At 40.1% G+C, this 20,334-nt stretch overlaps 1 protein-coding gene across 5 annotated transcripts in view; it reads right to left on the bottom strand.

Moving 5' to 3' along the window:
- EPB41L4A (erythrocyte membrane protein band 4.1 like 4A) overlaps positions 1 to 20,334 on the bottom strand; it is a 181,512-nt gene that overhangs the window by 10,268 nt on the left and 150,910 nt on the right. For all 5 annotated transcript variants that reach the window (XM_075932021.1, XM_075932019.1, XM_075932023.1 and 2 more), the window contains 3 exons: positions 19,488 to 19,565; positions 8,126 to 8,245; positions 16 to 63 (listed from right to left, as the gene is read on the bottom strand). In XM_075932021.1, coding sequence (XP_075788136.1) covers positions 16 to 63; positions 8,126 to 8,245; positions 19,488 to 19,565 — 246 coding nt within the window. The remainder of the gene's footprint in view (positions 1 to 15; positions 64 to 8,125; positions 8,246 to 19,487; positions 19,566 to 20,334) is intronic.

The following is a 20,334-nucleotide window of genomic DNA, read 5'->3' as shown; positions in this document are numbered from 1 at the left end:
AGTAACAAAACTTACTGGATATGTTTCCATAACTCTTCCTTTGCTTGTACATCTGGGCTTCTCCTATAAACACCAACACACACACACACACAAGACAGATTTATGAAAATGTCATATTACTTAATATGCTGTGGTAGAATTATGACCTTTAATAGCGCATATCAAGCATAGAACTTATGCTAAGTGTAATCTCACACTGACTTGAATGGTAACATTTGCTATCTGGGAAAAGAATTAAACTTTACTCAAAATGATAAGTTGTATCTGGTATGAAAGTCTATGGGTTAAACCACAATTTCTTTTCTTCTTGCCTTCAGTAAAAGTATGCATAAAATGTTCAAAACAGAAGTGCTCTTCATTACAAGTTCAAGAAAGCTGGAGTCAGACTGTATTCTGCATAAACTTGGTACAGCTAAGGACTGAGGTCTGTCTCTTAGGTTGTGTCTACATGGCAGCTGGGAACATGCCCAAAAGGAGCAGTGCCTCAGGCAGAAAGGGCAGGGCCAGTGCAACCAGTCTTCAGTGCTGTCTGCACTGCGGCATGCCCCTGCTCCTACCCTTCAGCACTGCCTTGCCTGCAGTGCCCCTGCCTCCCCAGGCAGCCTTAAGAGTTTCCTGCAGCAGACTAGGCAGCACTCCAGTTTATGGGCAAAGCTGATCTGGAGCTTGAGTGGCTAACCTGAACCAGTGCCATAATGTCCACACAGTTATTTTTAGACCATCAGCACAAGCCCCAATAGCATGAGTCTGCTTACTTGCACTGGAAAGGTTGCTGCCAGCTGCAGTGTAGACATACCCTTTGTATACCCTTTGTTTTGAAGTTTAATTCACTCACTTGCAGAGAGCCTACACAAGCCCTCTAGGCACTTAAGGCCTGGGTAGAGAAAGGAAGGAGCAGAGAGTGACCATGCAGGGGGATATAACATATCCAGTCCCAGTAGATTATGTGGGTCTAATGATGAGATTCCTTGAGCAATTTTGGTCACTATTCTGCTCTATAAAACTGGAACAAACAGCCAGAGACAAGATATGCTGGAGTCCCTAGACCACAGCAATTTGGGAGCAGAATTACCACGGAGTTCACTGTACAAAGCTTAGTTCCTCTGGCTTTGTGTGGTGAGTGGTAAATTTCAGCCAGTATGATTTTGTACATGATTACTAATGCCACATACAATGAAAATATTTTATCATGATTACTAATGCTACACACAATGAATAGATTCTGCTCATGGTGAAATATATTGCCAGAACACGGAAATTTCACCCCACTTTTCAATCAAAGTAAAGAATGAGTCATGGGCACAGATATTTTTCTTCGAATTACAGAAGTTTGTATTTCATTTTAGAGATAACAGTGAAACACTCTTGTAGCTTAAGTAACATTTTTAAATTCCCATTCATAATCACCAAAGGCTATGCAGCCTAATGGATAAAATGTATGCTTTACACAACAGAGAGTGGGCAAAGGCTGTAGTTGTAGTAACATTTCACATAAGTCTTTTTATTATCATCGTTGCTAACAAAATTGGTAAGAATTAAAGCCTTAAATTCTATGCCTCTTTGCACTCAGCCATAGAAAGATGTGATAATATAGAGAAAGACATGTCAGCAAAGAATCATCTAATTAAACAGTCAAGTTAAGCAAGAAGGATCTGGGATACAGAATAGCTCAAGAGACTTGGTAAATGGGATACAAAACACTTTGATTTTGACATTGGTTCATATCCATTCAAAAGACCAAGATGTGTTCAGCCCTGCAAGGATGCACAATGGAAAAGAGAGACTGTCACAATTGTTGATTGCACTCTCACTGAGCACAAATATAACACAAGGTTATAGAGTGCACAGTGGCACTAGCCTCTCCAAAAGGTAAGAAGGGGCTGCGGCCTGGCCCCTGCACTGGCCAATCCTATACAACATTCTCTAAAAGGGTATTATAGCCTTACACTTAGAACAGCTCTGGACAGCACAATGCCTCTCAGAGCAGCCTGTGCGGAGATTCTCCTACAAGAAGCAGTGCGTTCAAGGAAGAAATGAACAATGACCTTTGTTAAAATGAACTGGTCAGTCCAACCTAATAACTAGGTAACAATAAACCACCATCACAAGTGGCACTTTTATTGGCGCACACAGCTCAACAGATGACTTCAGTGGAAGCAGGAGTAGGTACCACGTAAGGTGCCCAGGACTGAATGGGAATGCAGAATGAACCACCTTCCCACCATTATGAGGAGGAACCTCTCCAAGTCAAGGACCAGACATCCCAACAGGTTAGTGTTTAGGAGCTTCCACTGCTCCTCATGTTAGACCTGTTCTACAGGTAGAGGTTTTCAGTCTGCAGGGCCGATAATCTGCCTCCACTCATTCTTTATCAATCTCCTTCTGGCACTGGCCAAATTGGCCATCCTTCAGTTCAGGAGGAGGAAGCTGCACTAGATGGTGACCAGCAACTATGAAGCCTACTTCCATTTCCTAGTTGTTTCACACAGTTCTTGAGTGCAGCATCCACCAAATCCCAGTACTCCTTTGCAGAGTGGTGGGTGCTATCCAGGGCTCTCTACTCAGCATTCCCATCTGGTTCCTTTGCTTTAAACGTTACATCCTCACCAATGTTTTTTTTTTTCCTTCTTCATTTTTTTGTCCCATTTACTTGGCTTCTGGTTCTACCCTCATTTGAAGGCCAAGTCTTTAGTTCACACTGGGTGTAGGTCCACGTCTTCCCGCAACTGAAATAGGTTGGCACCTTTCACAAACTCTAACCTTATTGGAGGAAAAAAAGAACTAGGATGAAAGTGGGTCCCACTTTTGGGAGATACTTAACTAGGAAGGAAGAGCTAGCATTAAGTCCAGCTATGTATTGTTTAGCTTGACCATTTAAACTGGGTATGCCTTTTCTAATGTGACTATTTATAAATGAGTGAGGAGTAACTATTACTCTAGGGCTATGTTTACACTACGATTTTTCCCAGCAAAAAATATGCTAAAGAGGGACTCATTTGCATGAGTCACAATTTCATTTGCATATTTTCTGCAAATCCGTTTTTGCACTGGGGTTTTTGTACAAAAACAAGCAGTGTGGACGTTTTCTTTTTGTGAAAAAAAAACCTTTTCCACAAGATCCCAGCGCAAAAAAGGATCAGCAGAAAATATGCAAATGAGATTGCGACTCATGCAAATCAGTTCCTCATTAGCATACATTTTGCCGAGGAAACTCGTAGTGTAGACGTACCTAGCTGACCCACAAGTTACAGGCTGGATGCTGAAATTACTGAGTGAATTGATATGGCCTGCATTGTGCTGGGGTTCCCCTTTGGCCGTACATCCCTCTGACTAATAGTAAGAATAATTAATTATGTTACATTTACATAGTGCTTTTCTTCCCCAAAGGTCCCATATTTATACAGCTAACCTGTTTTCTCACATTTCTAGACAATTTTTAAAAGCACTCAGCGCTGGCCTAACTCTGCTTCCTCTGAAATCATTGGGCTTTATTGATTTCAGTAGGTGCAGAGTTAGGGTTTTTTTAAAAAAAAAAAACTGACTGTACATTAGATGATGGCCAGAAATGTTGTGAATTGAAAGGATCCAGAGAAGTGAAAGAAGAGTGGGGAACGGAGGGCATGGCAGAGTTCTGCATGTGTATTAAATGTAAAGTAGCCTCTGCTGAATTGGTATTAGACATCTTAATGGCTGAGCCTAATCAAGATAGTTTAAAGCTCCCCTGCACTGCACATTGTTTTTTCCATGAAAGAAAAAACAGATACTTTTGTCTCACCTTTCACGTCACTGAGTTATTTCTAGCTGAGCAGAATAACATTTAGTAACATTTGTTTTGAGTTATTAAATGTTTTAGAGATGATCTAGAGATAGGTGCAAGAACTGTTTTACTTTTGAGATTTTACAAGTGCTCAAGCATTAAAAGACATGATAGTGTTAGTGACTGGCATGATATAAATACCAAAGAAATCAGAAAGGTGGAAATAACCCTTTGCATCTATGTTTTTCCAATGGCATTCAAAGTAAATCTTTTTACACTATTGTAGATTTTGTCATAAAATTTGATGGTGGGTTTTTTTGTGTATATCAATGTATTTCTATTTTTCTATTCCCCCACTTCTCTTCCTCTCTCTTCTGCCTTCACCTCCTTTTCCTCTTCTTCCTCCTTCATGCCATGCTGCTTTCACCTCCCTAAGTAAGGTAATAGTTAGGTTTAGGAGTGGAGATTTTAGTGGCATCTTTCACCTCATAATTTTGAACCAATGTTGTCTTTTCCTTCAATCCCAGACTACAAAGCAGCAGCTGTGAACTCTGCACTGCCCTGGGGCTCTTCTGAATCTGAATAATCAGCCTCTAGGGAATGTGAAAGATGAATGCAAGATGCACCCTAGCTCCCCAAGGGAGGCTTAGGCTAGCATCTTGCTTTTATGATGCAAAGACATCCTAGCTAGCCTGAGATAGGAGAGCAACCACATCACTCCTGAACCCAGTGCCCCCACAAGACAACGTATTGTGCAATCCACTAAACCATTGAATTTGAGCACAGTGTTACTTCTGTATGTAAATAAAACTGTTCATTACTTGGCCCTGGGTATCCTAGTATCACCCATCATTGTCAGCAGCCTGATTTACTTTGAGAAATCCTGACTTTGGGTGTAAAGTCTCAAGACCAGGAAAAATAAGAAGCTAATTAGACTTTTCACCATTTTCTAGAAGCCACATATCCTGAACTTGTAAACAATTCCCCTGCATTTCTGAGCTTTCATCTTTAATGCACATCAGCCTTCAACATCAAGGGGCAAGGGACTTTTCCATTAAATCAAAGGCATCCTTGATCATTAATACCAAACAACAGGTTTTTTCTCTCTCTCTCCCTCTCCTCTCCCCATATTTTACAATCTCAGAGAAGAGTTTGACTACTACTGTGTTATATATATATATATATATATATATATATATATATATATATATATATATATATATATATATAAAAATCTGAACTGAGTTCTGAATGGACAGTACTTCTGGACTGTTCCTGAACTAACTAGATCAAAGCTCAATTAATCTAATGGGAATTTTCATTAAATGCTGTCTTCAAGATTTTTTAAATTTTGTTTGTTTTTACAAGCTCAGATAGCCCTAGATGCTACTAACATCTACATTAATTTTATGCCTATATCTGTACTCTTATTAACAATTCATTTTGAATTCATGATTTGCAACTAGGCAGCATTTAGTGGATTTAAATAGCCAAGGAATTTAAATGGCCATTCTTCTCAATGAAAAAATCCCCTTTGGCTATACAGATGTTTTACCTGAACTCTTGAAAATAAGCTGGCAGAACTAGAATTTGAAGCTTTTTTAATTGCTTTTGCCATAGAAAGAAACAAGGGTCAAATGCTTGTCAATTTTTTTTCAAGAAAAAATGTAGCAAAAAAACTACCACTGAAAAATGTTATTCTTTATCAAAGAAATGAAAAGTGATGAGCCAAGCTAAACCAAATACAATAAAATCTAATTTGTCCTTCTACCTCAAACTCCTAAAGTAAACCAAATGTATAGCTGAATGCAGAGTAGATAGTAATTTACACAAAGACCGTGTCTATATTATTAAAATTATAGCGTTCAAAGCTGATTGCTTGTTTTTAGTCTAGTAATAATGTGATATATTTCACTTTACAGAATTAACAAACAAAAAAGAACCCTACACCCTGCACTACGGACCTGATTTTTCTCTTAACTTAACAAAACCACGTAATCACTCAGGCTGAGACACAACCAAGTTTAATAAGTGCTATAACACCATGCTGTATTTTGGATCTTTCGATCTTGTTTAATTTTGTAAGTAGGATAGCTGCAGCTGTGTGGGTCTCAAGATACTAGAGAGCCAAGGTGGGTAAGGTACTATCTTTTATTGAACCCTCACCTGCCTTGTGTGTCTCATTTAATTTTGCCCTTCAAATGGTTAAAAAGCTTTTATTTGGTCATTTTTGTCAGAAACATCTTTAAAGAGCTAATGTTTTCTTTTTCCAGATTGTTTTTGTCCATATTAAATGTTTTATTGTCTATTTCTTTTGTTCTGCTTTTCCTAAATAAATAAATAAATATATGATGCAAATATATTTATCCCTATCACAATGAAGAGAAAAAACACATAATATCTTAAGAGTCTCCTCACCATCTAGGATCTTACCTTTTCTGTAAAGTGCTGTGTACATGTATACTGCTATATCCCCATTTAATGAAAATATAACCCATCAAAGCCTTTTACACAACAGAGCTAATTCTGCGTTTCTTCATTGCAAGAGTTAAACTAGCCACAAGAGGGAGACTCTGATGTCTCATTAATGCAATATAAACGTATTTGGCAAAGAAAAAGTTAGTTGTTACAAATTTTATAAAATGGTTAGAAACTCAGGGTGCATTTCCTGGTTTAAAACATGATCTCTACATAAGAAACAACAAAAATAATGGAAACCACACTTATTTTATGTTTTACAATTCTAAGAAATTATTTATATTGACACTTTTTAGCTTTGTATTTTTCTATAATAAAAAATCAAATGTTAAGAGGTAGGCTTAAGTGATGTTGAAAGCAAACATCTGTGCAAAGACTGCAAAAGACAACATTTGGAATTTTAACGGCACATCCCATGTCTCATAAAGGAAGAAAAAGTGTGATGTATGATGCTAGAGATAAAAATGGGTTCTGATAACACTGGTAGCCATGACAAGCAAGCTCCAGTGGCTTGAATATCAAAACCATGAAATGTCAACACAGATATGCAGCTTTATATAACAGTTTGATTTGTTCCTTATACTGAAATAGTTGCACATTTGTATATTGTATGTATTCATCACATTTCAATTGGTTTTCTCTGCATACACACACAAGCTTTGTAAAGTAGGGGAGCTCCTGGTAGAAGAGTCTGAGTGACCATTTTATTAGTTTACATTTTGAAATCAATAGTTAATATTGTGTTAACTTAGTAAACACATGTTGTGTTTATTGCCAGCCTCTTGGGTGCCAGAGCTTGGACTGCTTCTATTGGTGACATGAAGGTACAATATCCCAGTGAAGACCTGCATCTGTACCCCAATTCTGCATTAAAAACATGGTTTTGTTTCTATGGTATAATTCTATAAATCATTATGAGGTAAAATACACTGAGCAATTTGAAGCTTTACAGATTTTCTGTAGGTCTGGCTTAATATGGAAGGTAAGTAAAACTTATATTATAAGACTGCAAGTGTTTAGAGCACATTACCTTGCTCCCATGTTAAACCATAGGCACCCTGGGATGGATAATTCATCAATTTTAGCATGGCAAATAGGGTATGGTAATAGTATAAAAGCTACTCTCTTGACTACTCTCCCAAACCTCCCAGCTGGTCTCCTGGCACTTTTCAACATGCATCTCAACCCATCTCCTCTGCCACAGATCCTCTGCCACTCTCCTTTAGAGATCTGGAACCCCTATCAAGCCTTTGATGGTTTCTCAAAGTCTAGGCACGTTATGCTAGACATTTATTTTACCAAGAATAATATTCTTGAAAACTCTTTCAACCCTGACCATGCACAGATTAAAAATAATCAATATAATATTTTCATTAATTCACAAGAAAATTAATTTTAGAAACTGGCAACGTCAGTGTTCAGCGGATGGATGAGCATATTCATGGCATTGCCTAGCAACACCACTCTATCACGGAAATCTTGATAGCAGGTTGTAATAAATCACGATTGCTGCTTACAAATGGTAATCTGAAGTGAAGGTATAATCTGGAATAGTATTTTATTTTTTTGACAATTAAAATGTGTGGAAATTTCACAAAGAACAACTCTCGCACACTACAGTAAAATACTATGTCACTTATAGATCTTAACTCTCTGCACACAGGTGGGCAATGCTATTATGCCCATTCAAGAATCAGGGACATAAAAAGGTATGGTGACTTGCTCAAGCTCATGTTAATGCTTGATTAAACAAAATAAAACCGCATATAAAGTTGCTATTCCTGAACAACCTACAAAGTAATAATAAGCAGGTCAGAACTCTTTGTCCTGGTCCAAAATACATTACAGTGGTCTTTGATTTCATGTCAAAGTATGGAAATGTTCACGTACGATCGAGATCTGTGCCTGGATCGCCTGTGATTCGGATCAGCCTGGTTTTTCTCTTTTTGTTGCCTCAGTACTGCTTCCCACTGAGGAGCTGAATCCACCATGTCATTCTCCTGCCGTAACCTGCATAAAGAGCAACACATCTAGCGTAAACATCCGGCGAATCAATGCTTTATTTTCTGAGGAGGAAATTCTGATGTTACTTAAACTGTTATCTGGGCAGGGCAAGCAGGGGCACAGGTCCCCCAATAATCGGCATGGGCACAGGATGCCTTTTACCCTGGGGTCCCAGTGGGGAGAGAGCTTTTCCAACACCAAGGCCGTGGATGGGGGAAGGAGAGAGAGTGAAGTGCCACTTTGAAAGCTCCTATTTTTTTAGTCCTGTGCTTGCCCTGCTGCTCTCTTAAAAAGAGGTGAACAGCAAACTTGGTTACAACTACATTTACATAAGATTTATAACCTTTACTGCTACTTCTCTTATTTCCTAAAACCATTACAAAAACAAAAGCTGGTATCAAAGTGCATGCTCAAAGACAGTCTGCAGGATCAAACTCTAAAGCCCGCAGCCCCCTCAGAAACAGGAGCAGGGTGGGGAACCTACAGCCCCAGGGTTGCATCCGGCCCCCGGTTTTGCTGGATCCAGACTTTGAGGCTCGAGACCTCTCCCCCAGCATTGGGGAGCCTGCGCTGATGCTCCAGACCCCTCCCCCCCTTCCATCATGGTGCTGGAGTACACAAAATCTATTAGCCTGGACCTCCCTAGGCTCTGGTGTGCAAGGGGAATGTGAGGAGTGCTTCTGTTTCTTTGTCAGGACCATGTGGGTATGCGGCCCCCCGATGCAAAAAAAGTTCCCTGCTCCTGGATTCCAGAGAGGAGGATGAGTAGTCCAGGACTATCTTCACCCGCTCCATGAGGCTCACAATGGTTTATGGCTGCAGTGCCTGGCAGTTGGCCTCCCTTGCCCACAGTTGTATTGTGACCTCTCCAACCCATCCATTTCACCCCAACCCTGCCAAGTCCCTGCTCCCCTGCAAGGCCCTTGGATCCAGAAGTTTGAGGAACACGGTCACAGAGGCTGCCGAGTCTCCCTTGCATGCTGAAGGCAGATCTATTCACAGAGGGTCACCTCCATGTTTGGCACCAGGGGACAAAAATGGAAAACAAATGTCTAGTAAATGACCTGAGGGTTTCCCTAAATAATGACACTGAAATCCAGTGCTTGTTAATTATAAGAACAGTGCTTAAGAGGTTTAGAATATCAATACTACTGGGAGGGTGGAGAGGTAGGGAGGGGAGATAGATGCACTGGATTGCTCTGAAGGGGCCAAAACCAGTTCAGGCACATGGAAGTATCCAATCAGAACAGTATTTGAGAATAAATGCTATTTGGAAATTTAAATATCGGTTTAAAATCAATTGTAATAGTTCTTTCCAAATAATGTCACTGATCTCTAACGTCTAATGCTTATTCGAATAATGCCCAAAACAGATCAGTGTAAAATCAGGTATAATCTAATATATTAAATGAGAAATGTACCAATGAGAATGTATTTAAAAGCATATACAGAGCACTAGCATAATTAGTCTCTATATCTTTTGATAGGATTTAAAACAAAACCTTGTTATCCTTCTATATCCCTACAAATGTCCAAATTCTTCTCTGAAGAGGTTCAGTGCCTGTTCAACCCACTTATTTTCAAATAGGGTTTTTTTTAATGATGGAATCTGTTAATCAGTCCATGTTTCATAGCTAGTGCAGATTAAAATGAATGTCAGCAATGAATTATAAGCTCTGCATCTCCAATAACAAATTGATTTATTTCAGGATGGTGCCGCCAGCCAAGATAATCAATATGTTAAGACAAAGGTCTTCCAGACCTAGCCAAAAGTTAACCAGTCTTGGAGGTGGAGATATTTATTGGGGGTGATTGGATGCACAGGTAGAACTGGCAAATAGGATATGAAACTGTTTAGCCACAGCACTGAATACAATCATGCATGAATTTAGAGACACACCCTTTGTAGAACCCTGCAAATCTGTGGATATCCACAGATATCTGCACCTGTGAATGTGAGTGCAGATATCCACAACTCATTTTTGCAGATATGGATGTAGCTATAAATTGTGTATTTAGAACCCTGCAAATTTGTGGCTATTTGCTTTATATCTACAAGCATCCACATCCACGGATGTCAGTGCAGATATCCATGGCTCATTTCTGCAGCTATAGATCCAGATGTGGATACAAATTGGGCTTTAACCATGTGAGATGCCACTCTGAGGAAGGAGGATGTCTGATATGACAACAAACCAAGCATATTAAAGAAACTTGAAAACAGGACTGGGAAAGATGCCAGAAAAAGAGTTCTCTGACAGTCTGGCTGATCAAGGTGGTCAGAAAAGAAGTATCACTCCCTTGGAAATATGAGGTATTTTTGTTGCAAGTAACAAGCTTTATTCATATGAGTTTTTTATTATTTCAGGTTAGTGATGTTATGAAAACTGTTTCTGTTTCTTTCATCTGATTTTCTCTATGCTTAATGACTCTTGGGTTGGATCCTCAGCTTGTTAAAATCAGCAAAGCTCTGTTGCACACCACAAAGCAGCTAGAACACCCTGGCGAATCAGGTCTTCATCTCTAAACAAGTCACTTTAAACCTGTTAATTTTCAGTGGCAAAAATTAGCCGAAATATAAATAGAGAGCAGTAATACAGGAACTCACATACCAACAGGGAATTAATTGGGCTTTTCATTCAAAACCAGACAGCTTGTGGAAAGGGTGGCTTATAACATGGCATAAACAGTGCCAAATGGCTTGACATAATACAGTCGTTCAAACCTGTGCAAAAGGCTACCAAATCAGAATGACATCCATTTTGCTCAAGACCAATATCTATTAATAGACAGCATCTAGTCAGCTGAGGAAGCATGTGACCTCTACTGGAGGTATGATTTCATAAATATTTAGTTGTCTGGCATGAAAAATTAAAACCCAGCTGCAATACACTACAGACTACAGCAGAGCATGGTGTATGCACCTACTGTATGCATGAGAATGAAATTATACACCTTGATGACAGTTTTTGAAATTATACTTCTGCACTGACATCCACTTTGTCAACGGGCTTCTGATTAATGAGCTCTCTTTAACAAAGTAAACAAACCCTTTCTTCTGCAGCCTAGTCTACTATTGGAAACCCATGGGGGTAGTAGGGAATGAAATTACAACTAAAGCAGGAAAGCACTTTTCTATAACTGAAAGTCTGACAATTTTAAAGGCAAAGAATGATAAAATAAAAAAGCAAGAAAAGATCTTGCAAACTGGACCTACCTTGAAACTACTGCTGGTTTCTGAACTAGCAAAGATTAAAACAACAAACTTCAGTGGTATTTCAAGCTATAATGTTTGCTTAAGCAAATACAATGTGATAAACAAGAATAATTTTCAAACTTGGTGTGACAGTAGTGTGTTACAATCATTGCACTAAGTATTGTCCATGCCAGGATCAGAACTGTGTAAGTAAACACATCCATAGATAGAATATTTCCAATGGTAGTATCCTGAAACAACTTTAATGAAAAGTTTCATACTTTAAAATCTTCTTGATCTGAGAATGGATGAAGTGCTATTCTACATGTTATGCTATAGAACAGCACCTCATAGTGAGATACTGCCCTTTGACTGAAATACAGAGGAGATAGTAACTCTTCCAAATTTGGGACCACTGCTAAAATAAGATTTTATTGCCTTGAAGCTTTCCTCCTTTTTTGTCATGGCCACATTTATTTTCCATGTCAGTTTTTGTAATCTCTGTGTAAAAATTGGAAATTAAACCTGAGCCTGAGTCTACCTTTTGTAACAAATCTCTGCAAACTCTTTTCATATATTAGATGTTAAGAGCATGATGGCATAAATGTTGGATTCAGGAAAGCAAAGAATTGGATTAGAATTTCTATCAACTTTCTTCTGTTGAAATCAAACTTGCATTTTCCATGTGGCTCTGTATTTATCAGTCTTCAGATGCTCTAATTTTGTATTGCTTGTTCTGATGCAATCAGCATTTATTCTCTCTACTAGAAAATATGTGTGTCTGCTTCAGGCATTGGGTTGAGAACAGTGTTGCAAAAAACTCATTGAATTTTTCAGCACCTCTCCATTTTTTTAGAACTTGTCTGTCCATAAATTGCCTTTACTAGCACCTAGAAGTGGCATTGTCACCTACGATGATTTCTTGTTCCACATTTGCTGTAAAGATATCTTATCCAGCATCACCTCTTTTACAATTTTTTTTTATTCTTCATCTTTGCTTTTCTATAATTTTTACATGTTCTTGCCCTCAAGATGGCATTCTGCCAGCCTTCCTCTACTCCTGAGGCTTTCGTCCTTCTATGCTTCTTTGTTAACCTTTACTATTTTTTGCATATCCTAATTAATATATATTGGCCTTTTTAAAATTCTAATGTATGTATTTCTGGATGGCAAGCAAATCCTTGGGCATGCATTAACTTATCTCTGAATACTTCATATTTCTGCGGTCTCCTTTCTTACTTTTGCTTCAATACAATTTCACCCACCAATAATCACTGTGTTTACTTTTCTGTTTAACTTGCAGCATATATAGTATAACAATGTCAATATAAAGTACCAAAGCAGGTAACAAAATAAGCAATATCAGCAAACTAAAAACACCAGTGTTGTATCTCTGAAGAATTTGGATTAGGTATGGTTAAGAAGCTGTGACCATTTGGGGGAATCTGTCCATGTAAAGCTTATTAATTTTAAATTCTGGTAGATACTGGATATTTTCTGTGTATCTATCACAGACAGTCAGCTCCATTATGAATGTGGCGCTTGCCTTCCCCACGGTCTTTGGCCTCCATATTGAACTAAAACCCACAGGAGAAATTCTTCCACTTGGCACAGGGCTAGCAATGGTCATTAAACTGTAATGATCATCCATTCAAAAGCATCATCTAGTCTCTCTATATATTTCAGAGTGTGTCCATCTGTGTGTCTGTCTATGAGTTTGTTTGTTCAAGAACTCCTCCTCAATGGCAAAAGCTAGGGCCACCAAATTTGGCATGCGCCTTTTTCTTCTACTAACTTAAAACAAGGTCAGGGTTTGGTTGTGCCAAGGAAAACCGGAAGCCTGGGAAAGGGGGCGGAGGGAGAAAGCTCCTCTACCTCGGGAGGTGTTGGGCACAGGGAGAGAGCCCCATCCCCGTCCCATGAGGTGCCAGAGAAGGAGGAGAGACACTTTCCTCACCTCAGGAGGGACCAGGGGGAAGGAAAGAGCCTCAACTGGCCCCCGGGGACAATCTGGTGGATGGGGTGCACATCCCCACTGCCCTGGACTGCCCCTAAGGAGAAGCCAGCAGCCACCCCCACCTCCTGCCTTGAGTCCCTCCTCACTCCCAACTCTCCCTCTCACACCCTTCCAAGCTCCCAGTCTCCAGCCCTGAGCTTTCCACATCCCCAAGTCCCTGCCCTCACTCCTGCACTCTCCACACAGCCAGACCCCTGCCCTGAAGGATCCAAGCAAAGATGGGCAAGTCTTCTAGTTCTAGGCTAAAGAGATAACTGTTACCCAAGGTAAAATGAGTCTGAACACGGGGGAGGGGTAACTAGGCAAGTAATCACCTGGTGAGAGATCACTGATGAGGCCAATCAGGTAGTCACCTGACAAAATAGGGCTGAAGGTTAGAAAAGAGGGTCTCTTTCTGACCATTTCAAAGAGAGAGAGAGAGAACAGAAGGGAACTGACTGCAGGGGTCAGGGAGAAAGAGACAGAATCCAAGATTAGGAAAAGAAGCAATGTGCAGGAAGGTGATCCCAGATACCCCAGAGGATGCTGACCAAGGCCCAAAGAATGCTCCAGAGGAAACAAACAGGGAAACGCAGACAGAAAAAAGTGGCCATTAGGGATGTGAATAGTTAACCGGTTACAGTTAGCCAGTGAGAGCTGGAGCAGCCCCCCACTCACAGCAGGCAGGGGGGCAGCTCCAACCCATGGAGTCCTTTGTGGGCAGGGGTGCTCCAGCCTAGCAGGAGCAGCCACCACCCATGGTGGTGGGAGCAGCTCCAGCCCAGCCACAGCATGCAGGAAAGGCCACTCCTACCCAGCGGGGCTGAAGCAGCTTCCCTGTCCACCTCCCATTTAATTGGTCAATCAGCTAAACTCAATGTTTAACCAGTTAACTAATTAAATGGGATTTTACATCCCTACTGGCTATCATCTATGAAGAAACTGGACATGATGATGAAATGGGGAACTGCAATCATTCACATGTCGACTTTTCAGGGTTTTTTTTTACATGACAAGTGACTTGGAGTCTATAGAGGTGATAGGATAGCAAACTATATTTATGCAAATGATGCATGCTCTTAGGTAAATACCTTAAGAATATGAAGGTTTATCTCACTGCCAAAATTCCATCTCAAACACATTTGAGAATATATCTGCTTAATACTTTTTGTGCTATATTCTAAAGATGTGATGAGTTTTTTATTACTATAACCAACTACACGGCAATGGTTCTATAAATAATACCTAATAACTTGCATTTTCCTTAGACCATAGCATGAAAATATAAGAAATGCACTTTTAATATATTCATTAAATCTTTTGCTGTAATTTACTTACATAATTTTGCCTAAAATAGAATATACACAGGTTTTATTTAAATCTAATGTGCTTGTTAAGAATCCTTGAATATTTCCATCTTCTTTCAGTCCCAACCTTTATCATTTTCACTGTTTTTATAAGGCCTCACATTTATTCTTGATTTTTCTTTGCATGCCTATACTAGATTTGCTAGCATCTGATACTTGTGAATACTGATTCCATCTGTTCTATGACCAGAATTAGAAAGCAGATTAATTTAGTCAAGACCAAAAAGAGTACAATTTAGTTCTCATTTCTGCTGTATGTCTGATCCACAGCAACTGGAAAATGAACTCATGGGCAGGGGCAGAACAATTTTCCCCATGTCATCCTGCTGATTTTTCCCTCATCTGGCTGGATTAACTATGGTAGTAAGAAAATACAGTAAAAAAAAATTCAGTGTGTGTGCATTAAGGATGTTAAGAAGTGGGTAATGGACTAACTGTACAGTCGATACAATTTGTATCTACTACACAATTAGTTGATAAGGGGCCAACTGTGGCTCTGCAGTTTAAATGTAGTAGGAGTTTAGACATTTAAACTGAAGAGCCTCAGCAGCAGGGGTAGGCTGAGCAGTCCCACCTTGCGCTAGGTCCCGGATCACAGCACCTCTGCATTTTAAATGTAGTAAGAGCTGAGTGACTCTTACTACATTTAAAATGCAGAGCCACAGCGGGAATAGGACCGGGACCTTCTGATACAGAGGCAGCAAGTGGGAAGGGAGGCTCTGGAAGGGTTGACACTGGGGGGGGTCTAGTAGTGGGGGGCTGTAAGGGGAAGAGGCCTGGCACTGAGGTGTTTGGGATGGGGGGCTGGTACTGGGGGCCTCTGAGGGTGGGAGGCAGACACTGGTGGGCAGGGGATTCTGGGGTCAGTGGCTGGTGCTGGGGGGGGGGAGAAATGGAGGAGTGGGGTCTTTAGGGGTTAGGGCTGGCACTGGGAGGTTTTGGGGACCGGGGCTTTCGGCAGACTGGTGACATTTCATTTGCATATTCATTATTTGCACAATGAATAAGCAAATAAAATGTTAGCAGTCCGCCAAAGGTTTGTGAATGGGTTTGCGATATAAAGAAGTTTGGGAACCATTGTTCTAGTGGACCTCTCTGAACAATAATATTTTGAGCACAAAACTGACTTTATCCTTCTAAGAGAAGAAGATAATAAAAAATAGTTAAAAACCCAGTGATCATTGGCACTCCATTCCAGATTTGAATGGAAACCAGTCACATCCATACACACTAGCTTATAAGATTCAAAGGGGTAGCTGTGTTAGTTTGTAACTGAAAAAACTTAAACAACAGCGAACAGTCCTGCAGCACCTTAGAGACTAACAAAACATGTGGATGGCATCATGAACTTTCGTGGACACAGCCCACTTCTTCAGAGAATGGAGTAAAGGGGTCCAGGTTGCAAATAAATAGCAAAGGAAGAGAGAAAATGGGGAGGGAATGGGAAGAGAAAAAAATAGAGGAAAAAATGTTGACAGTTAGTGTGTCCATGCTAAATGAGGCCCATGCAGGGTAAGTCTTTTTTTAAATCTCTTTCAACATGTCAAACTTGTAAATGAAACCCAGTTCTGTAGTTTCTCTCTCCAGAGGACTTTTGAAATTGCTTTGAAATAATAGTCACTTTTAGATTAGTGACTGCCTGGGCAAGCTGAGATGTTCAACAGGTTTCTCTTTGTTACCATTTTGAATATCTGATTTGTGTCCATCAATCCTTTGTTGTAGTGACTATCCAGTTTGGTCAATATACATGGCAGAAGGGCATTGCTGGCACTTGATGTCATAGAGTGCATTGGTGGATGTGCAGTTATATGGGCCTCTGATGTGGTGGTTTATGTAGTTAGGTCCTGTGATGATGTCGCTTGTATAGATGTGTGGACAGAGTTGGCACTGGGACTGATTGCAGGGGTGGGTTCCTGGAGGGGTATGATGGATGTGTGCCGCGTGGCTGCTGGAAAGAATTTGTTTGAGGTTATGGGATTATCTGTAGGTGAGGCTTGGCTGGTCCCCCAAGGCCGGCGAGAGTCAGGGGTCATTTTCTAGGATTGGTTGTAGATTGTTGATTGGAGGGGTTTAAATTGTGATGACCATGGTGCTCTGTTGTTTTCTTTGTTGGGCCTATCTTGAAAAAGCTGATGCCTGGGTACTCGTCTGACTCTGTCAATCTGTTTTTTCACTTCTTCGGTTTTAAGAACGCCTGCTATAAATCCTGTAGGTGTTTGTCTCTGTCTGTGGGATTGGAGCAAATCTGATTGCATCTTAGGGCCTGGCTGTAAACAATAGATTGGGAAATGTGTCTTGGATGGAAGCTATAGGCATGTAGGTAAGTGTAATGGTCGGTAGGTTTCTGGTATAAGATGGTGGAAATGTGAGTGTCATGTAATTGTATTGTGGTGTCAAGGAAGTGGATCTCTTATGCGGACTAGTTTAGACTAAGGTTGATGGTGGGATTTGCACTAGCTTATAGTTAGCTAAGCATATCACAAGACCTCTCTCTGATTTAAGTATACCCTAAAGAAAGGTCATTGATAAAATATCTCTCCTACCAGTATATTGGAAAACCACAGTAATTTTCTAATATATCTAACTACTGCAAGTCATACACGGATTATTATTGTACATACATTATACAGTGCCATAAATTTATTGTTTGTAAAGCACAGGGTAAGACATACTACTACTTTGATTATATATCTATCAAAAATAGTTTATCCATTTCTCAAGAAATCTGTGTATTTTCTGCTAAAATACTGCAAATTAAAACACAATGTAGTATGGGCAAGTTTAGGGTTTACCTTTACTTGAATGACAAATACTACCATTTGAGTAAGGGTGAGCCCTGTTTTAATGTACCAACAAGTAAATCAAGTGATCTTGCTATAACTGGTTACTAATATAAGAAACAATTTGAATATACTCAAACAGTGCTCACATATCAGTAAATTATACCTTAGATGGTATAAACTATTTATGTTATCCATGATAAACCAAACTGGATTCACCAACCCTTAAACAAAATTCCTTTGTTCATGTATAAACTGTGTTAGTTACTGACAGCATACTAAAACAGATTTTAACTACTGATTTCAGGAATAATATATGTTGGTCTTATCTTACCTAGAAAAAAAGTGTCCCACCAACAGGGTGAACCTACTCTCCAATGCACAATGCCTCTGTGAAGAGCTCTCCACAGAGATATTAATAACTATTTACTGCTACTTTGTATTCCAATTTGTTTTGTCTTTATTTCCTTTTTCTTTAATAATAAAAAGTCATAGTTAATAACAATGATTATTTTGCTTGTCTTCAATTATAGTATCCCTTCAGGTATGGCAAGGCAACTGATGTAACTACAATTGTGGAAGTCACATCCTTGAACTGGCATTAAGAGAAGTAGGTATTAAAACCCAAACTACAATTTCTTGTTTCTCTAGGCCATACTTTAAAAATATATATTTGGACATCAGTATTTGGTGCCCAACACCTTGAAACATCCCTTTACACTCTGAATACACTGGCTGCAACCAAGTAATCAGTGTACAATGAATAAGAAATGTGATTTGACTGGAGCCAACAAATATTCAGGTTCAATATAGTGATGGGAAAGTTGAACTAAATTTTCTTTAAGAAGAAATGGAAATGGGGTCCTTCAGATCTAACAACATGGTTCCGTTCCCTTCTGTGGAGAGACGGCTGACAATGTGCTGGAGTCATGACAGCCTCCTGACACACTTTTCTTTCACAAGTTTGAATGGCAGAGTGGGTTGTTTACTTTCTATTTTAATCACATTTTGAGATGCTGACAATTCACAATTATACGTGACTGTCACATCTAGTACTGCCAGAGATGGGATGCATCAATAGTCATTGCAACAGTTCATTTTATTGCTCATATGATATATAATAAAAATGAAAATCTGTTGTAAACATCTTCATGTTATTGATTGCATTGATTGCGTTAATAATGAATTCTTCCCTAATAACTAGTAGGAGGTCTAGAACTGATTGCATACATATATGTAAATATGCTTCTCTCATTAAATTAAATCTCATTAAATTGGAGATTTAATTTTCAACACTGCATCGCAGTAAAACTATAATACTAGAGCAGTTAATACAGTCTATAGAAAGATAAGCAGAAAAGCATAACTGTGGCAGAGATATTAACTATCAATCATGGTTTTGCACTTCAATCCAGGGTGTAGCCATGGGTGGGCCTGAGTGAGCTGTGGTCCACTCACTTTGCATCCAGGCCCACCTCCCTCAAGCCCACTGAGGGAGCCAGCCAAGGGAAAGGGACCAGGGCATCAGGGCTCCCCCCCAGAGCTCTGGCCAGGGAACGGGGCCAGGGTTTGCTCCCCTCTGCTTCGGTGCTCCAGCTGGGGAGCCAGGGCTTACCCTGCTCCACGAAGCAAGCCAGTCAGGGAAAGGGGCTGGAGCGCCAGGGCTGAGCAGCAGGGCCAGGGCTTGTCCCACCCCACCCTGGCACTCTGGCCAGGGAATGGACCAGCGTTTGCTCCTCTCCACCTTGGCGCTCTGGCCAGGGAGCCGGGGCGGTGCTTATTGCCCCCCATTCCTCTTGTCCCACTCCCTCACCCTCCATTCTTGCCCATCCACCTGAAGTTGGGGCCCAGGCAAGTGGGCCCTTCTGGCTACACCACTACTTCAATCCCTGCAGTCATTAAAGTTTACCTGTTTCTCTTCTTCCGATGCTCCCGGTTAGAATTTTCTGACTCACTACCACTGCTGGTATTACAACGAGATCGTGACCTAAGGAAGGGAACAGTGAGTCAGAAACTAAGAACAAGAATTATCAATTAGTCCACGCTCAATGTTAACTATGTAAGATTTTGCAGCTTGTGTTTATTCGTTTCCTATTATTAGAATTTCCATAATACTGTAAAGTCTGTACAAATCAATGAGCAATATCCAAAAAGTAAGAAGTAGGAAACAGCAGAGATGCAGAGAGAATGGAAAACCTTATCTACACTTCCTAGTGATTTCACAGTGTTTTTTCTGTGTTAAATATCAGAAACAACTGTTTTGAAAGCAGATGTCCACACTGCTGTGTTGTCTGGGCTTTAGCTACTTCCCTTTCGGACCACTGAGTCCACGGAATGCTTTATTTTTCAAAATCAGTGCACACCATTCAGGATGGGCATCCCACTGTGTAGTCACAGAATCGGAATGTAGGACTGGAAGAGACCTCAAGAGGTCATTTAGTCCAGCGCCTCCCGGGCTGATGCAGGACCAAGTAAACCTAGGCCATCCCTGACAAGAGTTTATCTAACCTGACGGTGATTCCACAACCCCCTCTGGTATCCTATTCTAGTGCTTAATTACCTTTACAGTTAGAAAGATATCTAATCCACATTTCCCTTATTGCAGGTTAAGTCAATTTCTTTTTTGTCCCATCATCAGAGGACAGGGAGAACAATTGATAATGTCACTCTTTACAGTCTATAGCAACCCTTAACATATTTGAAGAGTGTTATTAGGACCCTCCTTCCCATCTTCTTTTCTCAAGACTAACATGCCG

Source organism: Pelodiscus sinensis, chromosome 6 (genome assembly GCF_049634645.1).
Source record: "Pelodiscus sinensis isolate JC-2024 chromosome 6, ASM4963464v1, whole genome shotgun sequence".
Taxonomy (NCBI): Eukaryota; Metazoa; Chordata; order Testudines; family Trionychidae; genus Pelodiscus; species Pelodiscus sinensis.
Note: the sequence above shows the minus strand (reverse complement) of the source record. Positions and strands in the feature narration are given on the sequence as shown.